The sequence below is a fragment of the Sorex araneus genome, chromosome 5 (assembly GCF_027595985.1).
Source record: "Sorex araneus isolate mSorAra2 chromosome 5, mSorAra2.pri, whole genome shotgun sequence".
NCBI lineage: Eukaryota > Metazoa > Chordata > Mammalia > Eulipotyphla > Soricidae > Sorex > Sorex araneus.
The window spans coordinates 66,683,865-66,707,606 of record NC_073306.1 but is presented as its reverse complement, the minus strand read 5'-3'; the positions used below and the strand labels follow the sequence as shown (position 1 = coordinate 66,707,606).

General features: G+C 38.0%; 1 protein-coding gene across 1 annotated transcript in view; it reads right to left on the bottom strand.

Annotated features, from left to right (window-relative positions):
* Positions 1-16,813: 16,813 nt before the first annotated feature.
* The window catches only part of GIPC2 (GIPC PDZ domain containing family member 2), a 108,097-nt gene continuing 101,168 nt past the window's right edge, over positions 16,814-23,742 (bottom strand). Inside the window, exon 6 of the mRNA XM_004603638.2 lies at positions 16,814-21,964. Coding sequence (XP_004603695.2) covers positions 21,813-21,964 — 152 coding nt within the window. The 3' untranslated portion in view covers positions 16,814-21,812. The remainder of the gene's footprint in view (positions 21,965-23,742) is intronic.

Genomic DNA, 23,742 nt, shown 5'->3' with positions numbered 1-23,742 from the left:
GCGGGGAGGGATACTGGGATCATTGGTGGTGAAGGATGGGCACTGGTGGTAGATCATTGTATGACTCAAACGCAAGCACAAAAATTTGTAAGTATGTAACTGTACCTCTCGGTGAATTATTAATAAAAAAAATTAAAAATAAAAACAATAAAAAAGAAAAGGGATTCACCCGGTCATGAAAAGACACAGACAAAATATCAAATGCTTACAATGAATAGTGAGAAAATAAATTTGTCATTGATTTGTCATCTACCTTTGATATATTGTAAGATAATTATGAGCTCAACTAGAGTTGCAATAATATAGAATATAACCTCAGTCAAGCTAATTTAAATCTATTAATTATCTAATAACCGATATCATTCTCTTTTGAGAATAATTTATTTTGAATGACTGTACTTAAAGAACAAGAGGTAGCATGCTTTTTAAAATTTTGTTTTAATTTTTAATTTTTTATTTTTTTAATTTTTTAATTTTTTTTTAAATTTTTTTCAATTTTAATGCTAAATTTCTGATCAGTTTAAACAAGAACAATCACTCTAATAAAAAAAAGAATATTTACACCTTTATGTTCAAAGCAGCATTATTCACAATAGCCAAAAAATGGAACAAACCTAAATACCTATCAACAATTTACTGATAAAGAAGCTAAGGTAGGGGATGGAGAAATAATACAATGGTTAAGACTCTTGATGACCAAATTCTATCCCTGGTACTCCAAATGGTCCTCCAAGCTTACAAGGAGTGATCCCTGGGTTCAAAGCCAGGAGTGAGATCTGTGCACAGCCCAGTGTGGCTCAAGAAAACAAAACAAAAAAATGGCTGAGGTATACTGTGGAAAACTACTCAGCTATGAAAAGGATGAAATCTTGTAGTTTGTTACAATGTGAATAGAAATGAAAGCTATTGTGTTAAGAAAAATAAGTCATAGGCAGAATAAATATAAAATTATCTCACAAATTTGTGGTATAGAGAGAGAAAAAACAAGAGAACAGATAGTATCAAGTGATAACAAAACCTTGACCTTGATTACAAGAGTCTTATATAAAGTGCATCAGAAACAAAAAAACAACAAACCAGATCGCACTAATTTTTCAAGTGTAAAGAAACAAAGCAAGGAATTAGACAATCTCCATTGGAAACACCTCTGATATATTGTCATCAGGATACTGTGATCTGGAAATACTGGGGGACAGGATCTTGAAATAATACGGGAAGGCAGGCACTCTGGTGATGGACTTGATACAACAGCACAGAAAGTAATAAAACAATACTATTGACACTGTTATATAAAATAATAACAATAAATAAATTTAAAAAGAAGTTGCCAATTAAATTTTGACTCCTCCAAAATAGAAAATTTATGATATTGATACTCAGTGAAATTGGTACAATGCCACCAGAAAGTTGAAATTATGCAGCAATGGATGGAACTTGAGGTGATTGTACTAAATGAAATAAGCTACAGCACTGTCATCCCATTGTTCATCAATTTGCTCAAGAAGGAACCAGTAACATCTCCATTGTGAGACTTGTTACTGTTTTAGGCATATAGACTATGCTTTGGGTAGCTTGCCAGGTTCTGCCGTGTGGGCAGGATACTCTCAGTAGGTTGCCAGGCTCTCCGAGCGGGACGGAGGAATGAAACCCCGGTCGTCCACGTGCAAGACAAACGCCCTACCCGCTGTGTTATTGCTCCAGTCCGCTATGCTATTTGTCTTCCACGAGACCGACTAGTGTTCTATTCCTCCCTCCGTCCCTCTCGGAGAGCCCGGCAAGCTACCGAGAGTATCCAGCCCACGTGCCAGAGCCTGGCAAGCTACCCGTGGCGTATTCGATATGCCAAAAACAGTAACAACAAGTCAAATGAAATAAGTAGGGAGTGACAAACAATTATCAAATAGATTCACTCATATGCGTAATATGAATTACTACAGCAAACAAAGTAACCAGAAACAGCAAAACTAACTTTTAGTGGAAACTATTGTGGTCCCCAGAAGGAAAGGAGAGGGGTGTGACAGGAACAAGCAGAGGTTTTTATTGGTGGTGGGAAGGCACAGAAGCAGTTGGGAGGGGCTGGAGCGATAGCACAGCTGGTGGGGCCTTTGCCTTGCATGCTGCCAACCAGTGTTTGGTCCCCTGAGCACCGCCAGGAGTAATTTCTGAGTACAGAGCCAGGAGTAACCCCTGTGGATAGCCATGTGTGACCCAAAAAGCAAAAAGATAAAGCAGTTGGGGCAGGAGGAATGGCGACAACTACACACACAAAGAGAGAAAGCCAACCCTCTGAAATTCCATCACACTGGAAGCCTATGATAAACTAATGATAATTTTTAAATAAAATAAATGTTCCTCTCTACCCTTTTTTATTCTTAGAGTAACTTCATAATTTATTACCATGCTTGTCTGAAATTTAATAGTACTTTTTAGTGTCAAATATTTAAGAACCCACAACTCCCTTTGTAGCAATTAGGGATACAATTTACATTTGCATCTCTTATTTTTGAACTTTAAATTAGATTTCAAATGTAGACTTTCAAGTAATATATCCTCAGGGAACTGCTAAAGTTACTAAGACAAATACTTGAAAGTGATGCTTAAGCTTCTTTCTGATAAAACTCTTATCTAAGTAAAGTTTATTATTTTTCACATGTAACATATTAAAACAGGGGGAAAATGTATGTCTGGGAAATAAATACAAAGTGGGCATAAAGAACTAAAATTAAGCAGCAATAATTAACAAAATTACTAGTAACAGCTAAAAGAATTTCTGGTAAGAGCCTGGGACAGTGCCAGAGTAAAAGCCCAGGCCTTGTGTGCAGCCAGACAGTAGAATTGTCAGGAGGGGTCCTAGGGCCCCTGAGCACTGTTTGGGAGCCCCGCTACCCCCAGAATAGAGAATGTTAAAAAAAAGAAAACCAACTTCAGAACTATGAGAATGACATCTAGAACAAGACCCTAATTACCTGTGCAGAGGTAAAGGTTAACATTAGAACTAGGTCTCAGCATTAAAATTTCCTGCAAGCAGAAATGGCATCTTTTCTGTCTCTCACCTGCAGTATCTCCCAGGCTTTACAGTATAAGTCATCAATAATTATTTTGAAATTTAACATAAGTGGGAGGCTTGGGACTTCCCCTTGCACTGTTGGGTCTCGATCCAAGGACCAATGGCCCGAGACCACCAGCCCCAGTAGTGCCAAAAGTGAAGTCTGTTTTTCAAAATATATAAGAATGAATAATGAATATTTGCTGGAGAACAAAAAGCATGTGATATGCAGATAAAAATGTGTTTTGAAAACAGTTTCATCAGGAGCAATGTCTAAGATTCCATGAGCACTTTGGTTTTTGTTTCGTTTTGTTATTTATCATAATTTTTTATTGGATCACAGTGAGATACAGTTACAAAGCTGTTCATGATTGAATTTCAGTCATACTATGATCGAATAGCCATCCCTCCACCAGTGTATATTTTCCATCACCAATGTCCCCAGTATCCCTCCCGCCACCCTCACCCTCCCCACCCCCTGCCTCTATGGCAGAAAACTTTCTTCTTTCTCTCTCTACTTTTGGGCATTATGGTTTGCAATACAGATACTGAGAGGCCATCATGTTTTGTCTGGTCCTTTGTCTGTTTTCAGCACACATCTCCCATCCCGAGGGAGCCCTCTAACTTTCCTTGACTTAGTGGTCCCTTCTCTATCCCAGCTTCCTTCTTCCCCAGCTCAAGAGGCACGCTTCCAAGTATGGAAAAACTCTTTCTGACTCTTATCTCTACTGTCCTTGGGTATTATTTCAGGAGCTTTTTGAATTAGTGAAGGCAAGTTCCCAATCTCCAAATTCTGAACTGCCTTCTAAGTTCAGGAAATACTTACATTCTTTCCTTTGGTGATAATATAACAAAAATTGGGCATTCATGAACTCCAGATATGTCTTTAACCATTCTAATATATTTTTCCCTAAAAATCATAGTAACTTTACTTAGATGAATTAGAAAGGCATACAATTCATTTCTCACTCTCCTTTCCTGATCTTTCTTTCTACCAACTTCAAATATTTGGTCTGAGTTTTTTAGCTTCATACACACACACACACACACACACACACACACACACACACACACGCACAGAATTTTGTCCATCTCAGATTCTGATTAGAAATTCAAGAGTGCTCTAATGTTTCGCGTGATGTATAGCATTATGGGAACTCTACCACAATCAAAGGTCAAGTACTCCTTCAAAGCCACAAGAATTCTCACAGATATAAACAGAGTTGTAGATACAGATATGGATTACATAGATAGAAATACATAAAAATTCAAAACCCTTTTATTTTTGCTTTATACAGTACATTTCCTGGGAAAAATCCATAAAGTTTCATAATAGATAAACAGAAAGCACCAGTTAAATAATGCTGCCTCCTCAAAGCTTTCAAAGCAAGAGTAAATCTTCTCTTTTAGGTCAGAAGAAACAGATTCTGAGAAAAGTGTTTTCAGATACTTCAGTTCCAATATTCCATCTGAAATAATCAATACGGCCCATCGTATGGACACATAGCTCAGCTATGTGGAAAATGTTGATGCACTTTAAAAACTGCAGAGCCTATTTTAGACTTATATTAGACAACAGAAAAAGACAAAATCAACAGTGAGAATGCATTATGATGCGATGGTGAAACAAGTCAGGGAAAGACCAACACCACTGAATTTTACTTAGATGTGAAATCTAAAGAAATGAAATGGAGTTTGTTTGTGGGTACTCACCAGAAACAGGAAAAGTGGTGGTGAGGAAAATGGGTAGGAGTACAAATTTCTAGATATAGAATAGATGTCATGGTAATATAATGTATAACATGGGTTACAATAAATAACACTTGACTATGTTTGGAATTGCTAAGACTAGGTCTAAAAGCTTTCAGTACAAGAGAAAAAAAAGTGTAGTAATACGTAGTGGGAGATGTTGATTATGTAGATGGAATGATAATTGCAACATATACAAATTTGTCTCTCAATACGAAAGTAATGGCTACTAACACTTGACCCTGCCCTTTCCAGTGCCCACAGTGAGATCTCTGCCCCCTGACAGGTGAGTTATTTGGTGTTTCAGGTTCTGCTAAAGTGGCCAGATGTCAATGTTTCATTAAAACCCTTCTCTACAATTTAAAGTTTAGCTTGACATCAATTAAATTTCAAGGAGATGACATCAGTTTTCTCCTTCAGTCCAAGGCTTTGTTTAAAGGAGATGGAAATAATATGGCATTGGGAAATGACAAGACTTTAGCCCTGAAATACAAAATTTATTAAGCATAGTGGTTTGTGTGGCAGGGGGAATGAAGGTTCTTTTTCTTCTTTCTTTTATCTTTTATTTTTTAATTAGTGAGTCACAGTGAGGGTACAGTTACAGACTAAAACAGTTCGTGCTTGTTTTTTCCCTCATGCAGTGTTCAGGAGCCCATCCCTAAACCAGTGTCCATTCTCCACCACCAATGAACCCAGTATCCCTGCCACCCCCCAATCCCAACCCCCCACCCCACCCCACCTCTATGGCAGGGCATTCCAATTTATTTTCTCTCTCTCCTTTTGGGTGTTGTGGTCTTCAATAGGGGTATTGAGTGGCCATCATGTTCGGACACTAGTCCACTTTCAGCGCGCATTTCCCTTACCACGTAGGATCTCCACTCACAATTTACTTGGTGTTCCCTTCTCCATTTGGTATGACTTTCCCCCAGGATGTGAGGCCACGCTATGGAGTCAACCTCCTGGTATTATATACTACTATTCTTGGGTATTATTCTCCTACTTTGTTATTTTATTCCACAGATGAGTGCAATCTTTCTATGTCTGTCCCTCTCTTTCTGATTCATTTCACTTAGCATGATACTTTCCATGTTGATCCACTTATATGCAAAGTTCATGACTTCATCTTTTCTAACAGCTGCATAGTATTCCTTTGTACAGATGTACCAGAGCTTCTTTAACCAGTCATCTGTTCTTGGGAACTTGGGTTTTATCCAGGTTCTGGCTATTGTAAACAGTGCTGCGATGAACATATAAGTGCAGATGTCATTTTGACTATACTTTTTTTGTTTCTCCAGGGTATATTCTCAGAAGTGGTATTGCTGGATCAAATGGAAGCTCAATTTCTAATTTTTTGAGAGGCGTCCATATTGTTTTCCAAAGGGGCTAGACCAGTCGGCATTCCCACCAGCAGTGCAGGAGGGTCCCTTTCTCCCCACATCGTCTCCAACAGCGGTTGCTTTTGTTCTTTTGGATGTGTGTCATTCTCTATGGTGTGAGGTGGTATCTCATGGTTGTTTTGATCTGCATCTCCCTGATGATTAGTGATGCAGAGCATTTTTTCATGTACCTTTTAGCCATTCATATCTCTTCCTTGGAAAAGTTTCTGTTCATTTCCTCGGCCCATTTTCTGATGGGGTTGGATGTTTTCTTCTTGATATCAACCCTTTATCGAATGGGTGTTGGGTGAATATTCTTTCCCATTCTGTAGATTGCCTTTGTATTTTGGTCACTGTGTCTTTTGTGGTGCAGAAGCTTCTTAGTTTAATATAGTCCCATTTGTTTATCTCTGTTTCTACTAGATCGCTTAGTTCCGTGTCATCTTTGAAGATACCTTTAGCTTCAATATCGTGAAGGGTTTTGCTGACCTTGTCTTCAATGTACCTTATGGTTTGTGGTCTGATGTTGAGGTCTTTAATCCATCTTGATCTGATTTTTGTGCATGGCGTCAGGTCGAGCTCTAAGCCCTTTCTTTTGCATGTGGTTGTCCAGTTATGCCAGCACCATTTGTTGAAAAGGCTTTCCTTGCTCCACTTCACATTTCTTGCCCCTTATCAAATATTAAGTGATCATACATTTGGGGTTGTGTGTAGGGATATTCCACTCTGTTCCATTGGTCTGCAGCTCTGACTTTGTTCCAGTACCATGCTGTTTTAATTGTTTCTGCTTTGTAGTAAAGTTTAAGGTTGGGGAGGGTGATGCCTCCTATCATATTTTTCCCAATAATTGTTTTAGCTATTAGTGGGCATTTATTGTTCCATATGAATTTCAGGATTACTTGATCCATTTCTTTGAAGAATGTCATGGGTATCCTTTTAGGGATCACATTAAATCTGTATAGTGCTTTGGGGAGATTTCACAGATTTTTAACACTTTCCAAGTTTATTTATACTAGTTCGTCACTTGATTTAGCTGTGCAGACCTGTTTATCTAGATAGATGAGAAATGAGACTTTCTGGAGACTAATGTACATCTGGAAGAATTGGCTTAAATTTTGTTTCCCTCATGTATATATCTCTGAAAACTTACCAGTTAACTTTCTGAGATAAAGCAAATTATGAAAGAAAGCACAAAGGTCATCGTTATAAACTTGATTTTCTGAGATAATCAAAATTTCTTGTATTTAATATAATACTAAGTCTATTGTAAAAGAGGAGTGCTTAAATAAATTGTAGTATGCAATAGGTAGTCATGCAATCATTTAAAAGATGCAGAAGATGGTGAAATGTAAAGTGTAATGAGTGTTTGGGTTGGAAGCCAAATTATAAAACACTTTCACAGTGTGATCTTAATTTTCTATAGACAGGAAGAGGAACAAAAATTACAGTTAGATTTAGACTGTAAAATTATGTGGTATTTGTTTCCTTTGAGCTTTTCCATGTTTGCTAACTTTTCTGTAAGATGTGTTATTTGCTAAATAGATTTAAATAATTTTAAAATAACATATAGGTTCAGAAACACATCCAATGGGCTGCATGCATTCTTGGCTCAGCACCGTATGAGCAATGCTGAGCAACCCCAGACACAGAGCAGGAACAGCCACGGAGCACCTCCAGATGTGTCTCCTCAAAGATGAAACAAGAAAAGCAAAAAGAAAATGCAATCACTATCGCCCATTCAGCAAAAGAAACCTCTCCCCCAGGTTTCAAAAATTTGATGTCTGCCTGGAAGAATATCAACAGCAATAATAAATAAATGTATTAAATATTTACTATGCTCCAGATAATATGCTAAGTGCTGTAGGATATGTTCTAAGTGCTGTAATCTTTGCTACAAGAAGGTATTGTTGTTCTTATTGAAGAGATGAGGAAATGAAGTCCGGGAGTTAGCTCAAATAGACTGTAGGACACATGCAAAAACACTAGGTTTAGTCGATGGCATTAAATGGGCTTCAAGGGACCACTGGGGAGTGACCCCCTAAGCACTGTGCCAATAGTAGCTTCCAAGCACCTCTGAGTATGACCCAAATAAGGATTTGAGGAAATGGAATATTAGACATGTTAAATAAGCTATCTAACCTGGAGGTGGCAGATAGTCAATCATCCCAAGCTATACTCCATCCCATTTCCATAACTTTTTTGCAACACTCTCTCCATTTTCTGACTATTTTTCACTATTGTTCTTTAACCCTTTGCACTGGAAGTTCTCCCCCTGACACTAACAAAGTTTGGCATTGCACTCAGCCTGCTTCTCGGGCACATATATTATACAATGCATATATTACATATTATATAATATATAATATTTTGGCATAATGCATATATTTTATAAGCGATAGCACAGCGTGTAGGGCATTTCCCTTGCATGCAGTCGACCTAGGTTCGATTCCTTTACCCCTCTCGGAGAGCCCGGCAAGCTACCCGTGGGTATTGGATATGCCCAAAACAGTAACAATAAGTCTCTCAATGAGTCTCTCTTACTGGTGCCCGCTCGAACAAATCGATGAGCAACGGGATGACAGTGACAGAGAAAGGACACCCACTTAAGCCACTTGCCTTGCATGCAGCTAGCCCACATTGGATCCCCAAGCACACTGCCAGGAGTAAGTTATAACAATACCATAAGCAAGCAAGTATTTGAAATTCCATCAAGTTCTTCACAGCTGAGTTTATCCTCACACTCCTTGACTCTTTCCCTATCTTCAATCTTTGAAGATATTCTCAGGTTCTATGTGTTTAATGATATCCACAGGCTCTATGTTGTATCAGGTGCAGTCATGGCTAAAAGAGGCATAGGAGAGTAAACAACAGGATCTCTGAAAAGACTCCTGAAGCTTATCAGGCTCCTTTCTCTCTTGGACAAATTTCCCTTTTTTTTTTTTTTTTTTTTGCCAATTTACCTTCCCAACCAGTCCTGTAAACTAACTTAAGCATAAGAAGAAAATGGGCTTTGGAAGACAAGAAGTCTACCACCTTCTCAGGTTGTTAACACTTGAATAAAACTCATTTTTCTATATCAACTTTTGTCTCTCTGGTAATTAGTTCTTTTTTTTTCTTTTTGGGTCACACCCAGTGATGCACTGGAATTACTCCTGGCTCTGCACTCAGGAACTGCCCCTGGAGGTGCTCAGGGGAGCATGTGGGATACTGGGAATCGAACCCGGGTAGGCCTTGTGCAAGGCAAATGCCCTACCCACTGTGCATCACTCCAGTCACCATCTCTGGTAATTAGCTCTTGAAGGGTAAGTACCAGAACTTGGGTTCAATAACAATACTTCTACAAACTACAAAGAATTTACTAAATTTTTCATTTACAGCATGACTATATAATAAAGTAACATTGATAAATATTTTACTTTCAAATAAATAGCATTACATAGTCATAAAAAGACAAAACAATATCAGTTGCCTTAAGCTTTAATTGAGAAAAACTTCTAATACATATAGTCAATATACTACGTAGTTTAATGTGTTTATATACATTAACTATTTCTTTCACCATTGAAGATGATAAAAGAATATAAATTTTGAAATAAATAAAATGAATCTGATATTTTACACATAAAAGGGCTTATCTTATCAGGCTTTCATTCTATAGCATGTTATTCCCAAAATGAAGTTCTAAGTACAAAATGTTCCATAGTACATTAAATGATATAGCAATAAGATTTTCACTCACATTGCTGCCTTTATATCTCAGAGCCAACAGATTTATGGCAGCATAAATTTTTCAGTGTGATATTATAAAATGTGATTCAGTTATTAAAACAAAATTGGAAATATTTCTTCTTAAAATGGCAGAACTAGTGCCTCAACAATCAATCAGGAATATGATCAGACTAATGAAGAGTCATTTGCTAAAATAACTAAAGAGTAAACACTCATTTAGAGCACTTCCTAGCACAAATAAAGGAAAATATCACTGATATTTAGCATTGCTTATAAAGTCCAACTTGGAAAGTAAATATGCAATTCACTGAAGAAATGTTTTAAGAAGTACAAGAGAGAAGCACAGAGGAAAAGAAAGAATTTTTTTCATTTTGTTCGATTAGTAATCATGCCCTAAATGGTTTGGGAGACCTTATGGAGTGCCAGGAAGAGAACCTGGGTTAGCGTGTGCAAACAAGCACCTACCCCACTGTATTCTCTGGCCCTCTTGCATTGATGATTTTTTTTTTAAGGGAAAGTAATACAGTTGGAACATTTCAGTTATCTACAAAAGAAAGTCAAACACAAATTATAACACACTTCTATAAAGCTTACTCTTCATTTCATCAAGAATAAAATTCTGTCATGTAGATTTTGTCTTGAGGTCCTACTTTGGTAATACTGTCTTATCCCATGTCCGACAGTTCGCCAACTTTCATATAAACTTCAACAAGAGATATTAGGTATTTCTTGTTCATGAAACTACTACTTTTGCTCAAAAGTAGAAGCACAGGCCACATAATTGAAGAATTGTTTATCAAACTATATAAATATGTTCTTGCTGCCTGCTGACTACGATAAAGGTACACTGTAGGGCAACTCAAACTACTAATCTAAGTGCACTGCACCCTCAAAGAAATGACTCATATCCATAGAACATAAGGCACATCGATTGATTCCTGAGATTATCAATCAAAATAACATTGCCTTCTCTGGGCTACTGAAACCTAATTCCAACATTTAGTTTGGATCTTTGATTCCAATTAGGAGAAATATGCCATATATAATAAAATACCATGAACAGAGAAAATAAACAGTGATGCAAAGATAAGGCATAAATCAGCCATGTTAAGGAATCTAATAGCTTAATATCTGATATTCATCACTTAGTTGTCCATGCTATTCCTGGAGCCAATTACTAAGCGCCAGAGATTATAAAATCCTTATTATCAAGGCAATATGAAGTATATGGACATTTAAAATAAGATCAACATTTGCAACAGGAACTTCTAGTAGATCCAGTAAATGAGAAATTCTCTAAGAGACCCTGATGCCTTCAATTTCCCTTTTGTTTGTCTCTGCTACTCCCTCTTGTATGCCATCACCAGTTATAAAACCCAGAGAAAATATTTTGAATAGAGGCTGTTAATTTTTGAATTACAAAAATTGTTAATTTAAAAAAATTGTTAATTTTTGAATTTTGTTTCTCTTATGAGTAAACCTACCTCATACTACAGAAAATTATTCATATAGACTAGAATTTCATTGGCAAAAAAAAAGCCATACAAGAAAAGCAGTCTTATATCATTCTAATTATAAAAAACTATTACAATTCCAAAATTTAAACTCCTATTTCTGACAAATATTATTTACCTAGTGCTAAAGAGACTCCCAAATGATATCAGGTGATACTACTAGAATTATTGCACAATAAATAATGGGAAATGTCCTATCTCCAAAGTATTTTATCTCAAAGGTACTATTAAATTACTTAAATATGAACAATATCAGAAAGATGAAAAATTAATTGATAATTATTGAAATGGCAATGTATAAATCAATAATTGGACAGAACGTATTTTGGTGTTTTGCTGTAGGGCAGGGAGGGAGGGGATTGAGGGCTATCCCAGCAATGCCAGGGATCAAGTCTGGGATCTCACATGTACACTGGCCCTTTGAGCTACTTGGTCCTTGGACAGAATTTCATCTGAACGGAGAAATAGTCTCTTAATAACATAAATCATTCTCATAATATTAATTATTAAATGCAAAGAAACTCAACTCATTTTATTTTTTCAGGCAGAGAATAAAGAAATTGAAATTAACTGTTGCTTGAAAGTTACTTAAAAGTTTTGAAGTCGTGAGTGTGATTTTAAAGTTTTTAATGTACCTATTTAATTTTATGCTTGGGATGAAGTCGTCTATAACTTTCACAGGATATTAACCATAATCACCTCTCCAGCACTTCCGTGCTCAGTCATTTCTTTGCCTCTGAGGTCTAGAGGGACCTTGGTTGATTTTTGAATTAGTTACTCTCTCTGAAAATTCTCCAAGACCACATGATGTAACCAACCGAGGTTTTGAGAAGAAAACTCAAAGCTACCACGGTAGAAAAAACACTTTTCTTGTCAAGGGGCAATTCTAAGTGGAATCACAGAAGAGGTCAAAAATCAGATTGCACAAGCAAGAATGGGAACAAAAAGAATAAAACAGAAACCTAACTTGCTATTCAGATTCACAGACAAAGATGAGGTAGCAGCAGGGCAGACAATGCCACCTACTGGTCAGTCAAGGTAGATGAAAATTGCCTTTCAAATGCCTGGAGGACTTGAAGTGGCAAACTGGTCTTTCTAATCAGTGAAAGAAGCATTAACTCAGGCGGAGGAAACTTCCAGAAGCTAACTGGTTCAATTTAAAATATTAAACTAAGATTATTTTCCAATTTAGTTTTAAAAAGTCAAAAAGGAGAACCACAGACATACTTCACAGAATTTTTGATCATTTTGAAAATGCCAGCTGTTAATATATTAATAAGTGTACCTTCCTACCTGAACTCCTCTTAAATAGAAATTCAAGAAGCATGTCACGATTACATGTAGTTACATGTTTCTCTATAAAAGAACACGATTGGCTTGATTTCTTAAATCACTATAGTTACAAATAATTTTACTTAGGTTTAATATTGAAGGAAGTCTCACAAATTATCCTGTTTATCAACTTGTAAGTCAATTATTTAAAATTAACCACTCTTTTGTGTAAGAAAAATGTGCAGGGAATCAGTTCAAGGAATTTGTAGTCATCTCCACAAACTCACCCCTTCAGCATATAAATTAGAATTTTAGACGAGAAGAGAGCCTTCTGAACCAATATAACGTACCTATTCATTTCTCAGCACTCAGAACTTTAAAAAGGTAAATGATGAGACTTTTTGCTCCATGAAACCTCAAATGTTAATGACATATGTGAACAGTAAAGGGCACCAAGCACCTGATAACAAATTACTACATTCTTAAAACTTGCTTCAAACTATTTTTTAAAATCCTTAAGAACACAGTAATCACTCCTTAGTCATTTTAGTCATTTTCTGAATAAACTAAATAATAATAATTTGAGAAGAAAATGCCCACAATCCAAGTCAAAACAAGTAAACCATGAAATTACTTTAATCAGAAAAGGTTTTGACCAAATTGTATCTTCCTCACTCTGCAGTGAAAGATAAGACCTTTCTTTCCTAATCTTTCTCAGTCAAACTAGCAAGAATATTTTGTGCCTTTAATTATGAAGACATGACTTCTTATACCTACAACTTTCTTTAAAAATTCAAACTTGTTAGACTACAGATCAAACACGATGGCCACTCAATACCTCTATTGCAAACCACCACACCCAAAAGGAGAGAGAGAACAAAAGGGAATGCCCTGCCACCGAGGCGGGGTGGGGTGGGGGAGAATGGGGATGGAGTGGGGGGGGAGGGATACTGGAATCATCAGTGGTGGAAAATGGGCATTGGTGGAGGGGTGGATACTTGAGCATTGCATGACTGCAACAAAAGCACAAAATTGTGTAAGTCTGTAACTGTACTCACGGTGATTCACTAATAATTTTTTTTTTAATTCAGACTTGGTGGGGCCAATGAGATAATAAAAGTAGGTGAAGAACACTTGCCCTAAACAAATCTGGTCAACCCAGATTTGTTCCCCAGCACCCCATAGGGTCCCCTGAGCACAAGTGAACCCTGTGCACTGATCCAGGAGCAAGCCGTGAGCACTGCCCAGTGCAGCCCAATCACAAACAAAAATCCAAATTTGGGAGACTTGGCACCTTTCTGCCATGAGTGAGTTGGCCGGCCTCTAGCAATGGGAAAAGTGAATTTTGGTTGCATGTTTTATACCCACATCATAATTTTTAAAGTCACTGTAACCCTTCAGCGTAGGATTTCTAACCTAAAACCTGTTGTTCTTTCTCACTTTGGCTTAACTGTTCTTTTATTCAAACCAAACAGGGCAGCTAACTGAATCTATCACCTTGTTCTCTGGGCTTTAGTCCCCTCAACAACTTTTCTTCAGTTGAGTGACTCAGAACATTGCTTTTGTAAAATATTAACAAGTTCAGTTTTGGAGAGAGCTCAAAAGTAGGTTCAAATCTTGTCTTTGCCACTAACCAGATTTATACCTTAGACTAAGTTGTTTCATTTCTGTAAACCTACTTCTTCATTTTTTAAATGTAGAGGCCAGAATGACAGTACAACAAGAAGGGTGCTTGCCTTACACATGGCAGAACTCAGTTCAATGGCCAGCACTCAATATGGTGGGGGGAAAGTGGTTTTGTATTATGGGGAAACAAGTCTTTTGTTTGCTTCATTTTTATATTTGTTTACTTTTCACTGGAAAGCTGCTGAAATACAATTAAAACAAATTATTTCTATCATAACCTATTTGAACCACAATAGAAACATCAACTTTGAAAGAAACACTTTTTTTAATTGAATCACCATGAGATAAAGTTACAAAGCTTTCGTGTTTCAGTTTCAGTCATGCAATGATCGAACATCCATCCCTCTACCAGTGCACATCTTCCACCACCAATGTCCTCAGTATCACCCCACCCCCACTTCAACTCTCCCTTGCCTCTATGACAGACAATTTCCCCATACTCTCTCTCCACTTTGGGGCACTGTGGTTTGCAATATAGATACTGAGAGGTTATCCCATTTGGTCCTTTATCTACTTTCAGCACACATCTCCCATTCCGAACGATTCCTCCAACCTCATTGTCTTAGTGGTCCCTTGTCTATTCCAGATACCTTCTGCCCCTGCTCATGAAGCAGGCTTCCAACTAAGAAGCAATATTCCTGGCCCTTTTGTCTACTGTCCTTAGGTGTCAGTCTCATAAGAAACATTATTTTCAGGACTAAATAAATTCACTAAACCTGTAAGCTTTTAAAGTCATAATTCCTATCTTTCTTGTAGGTTTTTGTGCTGCTTTCAATTTTATTTTTGTTGGAATATTTCCCCTTTTCCAGCTACCTTCTGGAGTTTTGTGACAGAAACCTTTTGTCACAGAAACCTAGCTGATCTTTGACCCGGATCTAAGGTGCTAGCCAGAATTGATTTGACTTTGTAGATTCCAGGCTCTGGCCCAGCCTAGTCTTTGGAATGTAAATTTCAGGTGCTGTCTAGTTTGTAATTGACATGTAGATTTCTTGCTGCAGCCCAGCCTGGTCTTTGGGATGTAAATCCGAGTGCTTTCAGCCCAAAGAAGGCTTTGGTTTTGTTTTTGTATCTTCTTTCCAGGCGCCTAGATTAAGGGCCTGCAGATACAAGAGAATTATGTTGCCTCAATGTTCTTCCTGCAAGATCTTTTGGTGCTTTGGTGACGTCAATGTATTGCGCCCTTTGGAAGGGCCATGATCAATAAAAGGGGCTTCGGAGAGAAGGTGGGGGGCGTAAAGGTGTAGAGAGGACGGAGAGTGTATAGAGGGAAGACTGGAATAAACTGCTAGTGAGACCAACCATCTTGGCTCCGTTCCTTCCTTCGCCTGCCACATCTTCGCCATCAACCTCCCCGGGGTGGGGGAAGTGGCCGGAGGCTACCGAACTCGGGTGGCGGGAGAGACAGCTGCTGCCCTAGGCCCTGTGCCTGGCTCGGTGCGGTGAGGCGTCCCTTCCCTCGCCGCGCCTTTTCTTTTTATTTTTATACAATTTTCTTTTTAATAAGATATCATGTTTTATGACAATATTACTATGTATGTTTTAAGCATACAATATTATTGCAGATGACACATTATATGCTGAATCATTATTCTACATATTCCCCACCCGCTACATGAAAAGATCTTGCCAAAAGAAAAATCTACAGTGACAATGATGAAGGAAGATTCAAGGTAGTGGGCAGTATTGACTGGTTCTATTGTGAAAACAAAAATAAAAGTGCTTGAGAGATAGTATGGGATTAATGTATTTGCCTTGCATTCAGGCAACCAAAATTTGAGCCCTGGAACTCCAACCCGGAACACCACCAGAAGTGACCCCTGAACACAGAGCCAGGAGTAAGTCCTGTGCCCTGCTGGGGACAAAAAAAACCCAAACAAATAAATCCGCAGGCCCACACAATCACTGGAAGTAGCACTGGCCCCTTAACCTTGGGAACCCTACTCCTGCCCCCAAAAAATAAATAAATGTATCTGAGATATTATACCTTGTACAAAACACATTAAGAAAAAAATGTGCCACCCACAAAAATATTTCTGTAGACCACTGCCCACTGAAGCACTATTTATAATAGCCAAGGCATGGAGGCACCCTAAATGTTCATCAACGAATGAATGAAATAGCAAGATGTGTTGTATAATAAGAACTATTATTTAACAATAAAAAGAATACTCTAGGAGCTAGAGAGATAGTACAGCAGTTAACATCTTTGTCTTATATGCAGCTGACCCAGTTTTGAAACCTTGGCACCATGTATGGTCCCCCAAGCACTTCCAGGAGTCATGCCTGAGCAGAGCCCGAAGCTCTGAGTACCACTCAGAGAGTTGCCCAATAAACAAGAAAAATAATGACACCATGCAGTAATAGATGCTAATGAATTTATTGTGAGACCATTTTGCAATATGTACAAATATCAAAGAATTGTGTTACACATTAGAAATTAACATACTGAATATGACAATTATGTCCCAATAAAAAATAAAGTACCAAAGATATTAAAAACTGTGTATTCACGAGACGACTGGAGAACTCCGCAGCTCTTTTTCTCGCCGCCTGCATTCAGTGGTCTCTGGTCGCTCTCCCACGTGAGATGGCCAACGCCATGGGCAGATGAAGGAGGAAATGAGGGCCAGGCTGGTTGGTGATCAGTTGCCGTTTATTCCATTCTCCCCACATGCCTGTTCCAGTCTCACTAAGCTTCCCATGCTAGTCTCACACTGCCCCTCACTCCCGTCTTGTCCTGCCTCTCTCACTCATCTCTCAGTGCTCCATCTCGCAACCTGGTCTCTTTCTCGTTTCTCTCCAACTCTACCCATTGGGGATAGCCACCATATCCAGGTCCAGTAGCACAATCAACATATGAAAGCCCTTCTGCTCAAGGGCAAAATGCCACTTAGAGATGTTTCTCCTCTCCTTAGTCCAATAACTTAATTAACATCTTAATTAACACCTTAATTCTACGTCTTAATATTAGTTATTTTGTATGGACACAGTAAGAGATGCATTATACTTGTAGGGTGGCTTTCCTGGAAGCATGTTGCTATAGATCTCAGACTAGAGTGCTCAGGCCAGATTAATTTTTCCTAACCCTAGCAGGGTCCTAATCTAGTTGTTACTTTTTGGATCATGACAGAATTTGTCCATGACCATGCTCTTAACTTGTAGTTAAGTTTTATGGCACTTTGGCCTGGCCCATTTTGATGCCTGGGTAGCTCATAGCTTGTCCTGGGTCCATCCAGTTTCTTGTCGGGACTCTGCTTTTGGGGTGCTAGGAAGTAAGGGCAACTGAGGCTTAAGTTGGGAGAACAGATGCCTGGGAGTGAACATCATTCGGAGCCAACCTACAAAAGCATAGCATTAACTGTCTTCCTCTGTATATACAAAAAGGACATTGCTCTGAATTAACTATACAAAGGACTTAAGGAGAAGAGAAAAGCAATATTTACAAGTTACAGAGTCTAATTAGAAGATAAAAGTGATTAACTAGTTGGGAAAGCAGAGAACAAAGAAGTTACAAATAAACACAGAGGAATGGGAGCACTGTGATGAGAGTAACCCAATAAGCCTAAGCACCCTGTGGCAAAGCAGAAAGAACAAACCAATGTTATCCTACAAAATAAAGGCTTGACCAATTATGTTATTGCCATCATTTAAACAAAACTCAGAATACTAACAATTAAAACACAACTTTTCTTGCAATAAAAGCAGCACTTTTTTCATGAAAAGATTTTTATTATAATATTTCAAGTATAAGAAATGTAAACTTATCATAGCCTTAAACATAATTTACCTTTTGATCAATACAATTCATAAATATGTAAGTAGAAAAACAGGTAATCTCCTTCTTATTCTGCGGTGCCTAGGACCGAACTAAAAATCTCACATATGCAAAGCACACACTTTCTCACTGAGCCACATCCCCAGCCAAGATAACATTTTTAAACAATCGTAAAATATAATCTATAATTTCACATATTAATAAGTTCCAACATTCAAAAAATACTTTCAAGTATATGCTATTTTTATAAAGGAGAAAAGTTTTCAAAAATTCTTAATATTTTATATAAAGTCAATAATATTGCATGGCACAAACTATTAAAGCTGTAAAATATTTACTTAAAACTGCATTTCAGAACACTTTTTTATTTCTCCTTTTACTTACTGCCTGAAGATATCTATGCCTAGGCTAACATCTTAGAGAAACTCAGTGTCTCAGTGGAAATAAAAATGCATATTCAACTTTCACACTGCTAGCAGATAATAATCAGGAGTTATTTCTTTGAATTAGGTTTTCAGATAACAGGCAGGGACAGTCTGTACCATTGTACACTTCACAATCTTAGAAAGGTTTAAAACTATGATGTGTGACTTGTAATTACTGATATCTCTTTCCAATCTGTGTCAGGAACATAACAAGTGTGTATTTAGATAGCATCTCCTACTTCTACTCACTCATAGCTTGGAGAAGATACTTAATTATGCTTCTATCCTAGTAATTCCACCAAAAGAGCTAAGTGATAGATGATAGATAGATAGATAGATAGATAGATAGATAGATAGATAGATAGATAGATAGATAGATAGATAGATAGATCAGAAAGTAAAGCCTCTTTGTATAACCATCGTTTTACATCTCTGGTGGTAACTGTGTTCCATTTAGAACTTCTGCAGATTTACTACTAAGTAGACAATGATAATAGAAGGAAACCAAGGAAAGTTTCTCTCCACTTGATGAAGATCTAGTAATAACATGGACCTAAGTAAAATAAGCTTTATTTGAACATTAATTATATGTTGAAGTTACAGGCAGAAATATTACAAATGGAACATCATTTGTAACTATTCATTTATTTTTTATTTGTCAGTTACATTTGTGATAAGAAGCTCCAAACAGCAATTAACTGATGCCTGCTTTTATTCTTGAATTTGTAAGCATTGCATGCTCTATGATTATATAGTTATGTTTTTGAAACATCACATAAAACCAGAATGCACTAGGCGTCATCATAATACATGCATATGATCATGACTGAGTTGTGCTGAAGGCCCAGCGGGCTCCAAGTTCATTCATCTACCTTCTCTGTTAGATCCATGTGTACTGAGAGAAATCATGTGCTCTTCTGATCCTAAACAATGCTGGTTTGACAAAAAGAAATCAAGAATAAAATAATCACCCTCCATGAGGAAATCTACAAGACAAAAGAGAAATCAGTATTTCTGAAAGTGCAAAGCCAATAAAATGGGAGCACAATTGGTTTCATTGTAGCAGCAGCAGAGCCTGTAACAACTATAAATCAGACTCAGCTTTGTGGGGGAGGGTGGGCAGGGCGATGTAGGGATGTGTCAGAGGGTGGTTAGAGCTACAGAAGGATACAGAACTTCACAGAGATACAGTTTTGGGTAGAAGAAAAGGACATAGACAAACCAGACTTATCAGTGTAGCAATAGAGCTGGAATATAAAAACACTCTAAGAAAAAAACTTATTAGGGCTACGTATCATATCAAGGCAGCTGGGTCCACTTCAAGTTTGAATAAAAATGTTTCTTTAGTGTTAACAGACAAGTACCGCTACAATTGTATAGGGATATTAGTGCCATCCTCATCAAAACTCTACAGCCACGGTGAACACACCTGCTCTGTGAGTGTCATCTCTAAGCCATCGGGCATCTGCAAGCAAGGGTCAGTTCAGGAGCATGCCCACAAAGGGAGGAGAAACTGATGCCTATCACTAATAAACAATGGTTAATTACTTCATATCTACCTCGAGTGCCAAAAAAAAATTTATTTTAAATGTTTCTGAGGTCATCCAATAATACTCCCATCCCTGCCTTTCTAAGGCAGTATTATGGTGCTATTAAGAATTAGTAGGAGATGGAGTGGAACTCGGTGGTAGAAAATATGCCTTGCTTGTATGAGACCCTGGGTTAGATCTCTGACAACCCCAAAACTACTGAGGTATTTGAGGATTTCAAACAAAATCCATTAAACAGGTAACAACCAATTATATACTGAACTGGATGCTATTTTTAAATGACAGGAAAGAAGAATATGACCGTCCACAATCTGTAAACGACTTCAGTTACACATTAATGATGAAAACAGTGTCTGTGCAGGTTTCAGATGAATGAGGCAAAGAAAAACAGCTTTGTAGCATTAAACTTATGTAAAAGGTGAGTGAAGAAGCAATAAAAGTAAAGCTGTATCAGAAAACAAGAGTTATCCAAGAATTAACCCAGCATGAAAAGGGACTACTTCTGATTTCGTGTGATATATCCCTTATGGGTTATTATTTCTGATTACCATGGCAGTGCACAGCATTTTCCACCTAACACTTTAGAAGACGGCTTGGTCACACCATGCTCTGCCATATTCAATGAGCTGTGCTGAAACCATTCATTTCCATTTCTCTTAGACCTGTAAAATGTCAACTAAGAATGATAAGACAGTCATTTACCCTCAATTTCCTCAATAATATAAGGTTTGAGAGAAAGCATGATAGAACTCTAAAATAACAGACTAAAATATTTTCTCAACTTTACCTTCTTCCTTTATTTCTACTGGGAGAAAATCTATTTCTGATCCTATCTGCTCTAAAGTTTAGGGTGCTTAAAAGCATTGCCCTTTAACCCCTCTCCCCCCAAAAAAGTTCTCAAACATAGTTATTTTCAGAGCAAATATCTTTCAAAAGAAAATTTTTATAAAAATCCTCCCTGGTGCGCTTATAAAGGGTAACATAAAAGTGGGGATGGTGCAAAATGAATGTTTTAAGAATTGTCTTAAAAATTGAAGTATAAGTGACTTCTGTACTATCTCTTCTTTTTCACTTTCTTCCACATGTGCAAACTCATAACAGTACAACCAATTTCAATAGGTTTTAAGAAGCAGTTACATTGATTAAATCAATCAACATTTGTTTTACAAAGTGGAAAAAGTGGACCATAGACATTAAAGGTCCATACAAACATCCCTCCCTTTGGTGGATCAACAGTGCTTCTAGACTTATTATAATAGGCATAATTTCCATCCTGCAAACTGTTCAAGGTAATAAATGAAGGTACAAGGCAAATCATACTCCAATCCTCATTTTCACTGCATTACGATTTTGCAGAAGGACAAGGCTATCACATTCAGTTCCTTATGAGTGGGAAAACAAAGAAAGCAAAGGCATTAATAGGGAGCAAAATCATCTATCTAGAAACATTCTCTGAAACTGCTTTAAAGGGGGTATTAAATAGTAAAATCATTTCCCATTTTAGATCATTTATCTTAAGCATACCACATAAACAAATACATTTTTAAAATGCCAGGAAATTATATTTCAAAGAATGGATTCCACATCCATAAAATCAAACCAGAGTCAGTAAGAGTGTCTAAAAGCAGATTTTATGGTGCTTAGCTTTTTCAGGGAACCACTTCATTTTTCCAGAGATGGCACATCCACATCATAGCCGTCCTTGTTTGGCATCACTGATGGCTCCCCAAACATCAAAGACAAATTCTTCAGGGAATGCAAACTCTCCAAGAGTTTTGTTGATTTCCACTGAAAATTCCTCTGAATTACCTTTACCCTTTCCAGCTTCAAACATTGTGGTAGCTATCAAAAATAAAATTGTGATAATTAATAATACATGAAATAGTATCAGAGAACTGAGGAAAATAGCATCAGAAAAGTATTAAAATTAAAAAGCATATATATATGTATATATGTATGTATATATGTAGCTAGGCAGTCACACGCAGAAACTGCGCCCGTGTAATCCCATCAATGGCCAACATCCAGAGACTATAAAACCAAGCTTCCAGCAGAAAGTGACGCAGTCTCTTGCCCCCGAGCCTGGCTGTTGGCTATCTTCACCGGGGCTCCTCGGAGGGGACAGGTTGCGTTTCTCCCCCCCACCCCGCCCTGAGCAGAGCCTTGACAGTTGACAACCTCCAGAACCCAGCCACAGCCATGCTCAAAGCCACTCTCCACACATTTGGCCGAGCCTCACGCATGAAGGGACCAGCAGAGGAACCCAGGTGTGCAGGACCCGGGGCAGAGATCTCCAAGGCTGCTCGGATCAGGACTGGGCCTCTTCCACCCAGATTCCCCATTTTCTAGTGGCTAGGCAGTCACACCCACCCCTCCCTACCCCACTGTGTAATCCCATCAATGGCCAACACCCAGAGACTATAAAACCAAGCTCCCGGAAGCTAATATAATATATCACTATCACTATCACTATCACTATCATCCCATTGGCCCTCGATTTGCTCTAGCAGGCTCAGTAAAATCTCCATTCGTCTCAGCCCTGAGATCTTAGCAGCCTTTCTTTACACGTCCTTCCCAACGGTGCCGCATTAGAGGTTCTTCCAGAGTCAGGAGAATGAGACCCATCATTTTTACTGTATTTGGCATATGAATACACCATGGGGAGTTTGCCAGGCTCTCTTGTGTAGAAATTATAAATATATAATTAAAATCTTAGGTCAAGATAACACTGATAAAATCTGTCTCTCTTGTGGGGAAGGGGGGTCGTGGGGTCTGGGCAGGAGGCCACAACCTGGTGATGCTCAGAGCTTACTCCTGGTTCTGCACTAGGGATATATATTACATATATTATATTATATAGTATATATAATATAATTATATCATAATATATAATATAATACAATACAATATAATAATAAGCTCCCAGACATCTAATAACCTAGCTCTCCCTCTTGGAGAACCTGACAAGCTACCAAGAATCTATTGCCTGCACAGGAGAGCCTGGCAAGCTCCCCGTGGCATATTCATATCCCAAATATAGTAACAAATATATACACCCATCAGAGAGCCCAGCAAGCTACCGAGAGTATCCCACCCACACGGCAGAGCCTGGCAAGCTTTCCATGGCATATTCGATATGCCAAAAACAGTAATGATAGGTCTTACTCTCCTGACCCTGAAAGAGCTTCCAATCATTGGAAAGACGAGTAAAAAGAGGCTGCTAAAATCCCAGGGCTGAGTGTAATAGAGACGTTACTGGTGCCCACTTGAGTAAATCGACAAACAACGGGATGACAGTGATACAGTGATATATATATGTATATATATACATATATACACACATACTTTAAATTTAAAATAGGAAGTCTAGCATATATGCATAGATATAGATATGAATTTGGGGGCCACACCCTGCAGGGCTTGAGAGTCATTCCCGGTGGTCTTTGGAGACAATGTGTGCTGGGTTCCTAGGACTTTGCTTCCCAGGGCTTCTGCAGGCAAAGCCTGCACTCCAGCCAACTGAGTTCTCTCCCTGGCCAATGCAGATATTTTTAAGCAATCTCTCCACCACATCCCAGTTTGCAACTGTCCCCAATGTCACTTCTTCCTTAGAGCCCATG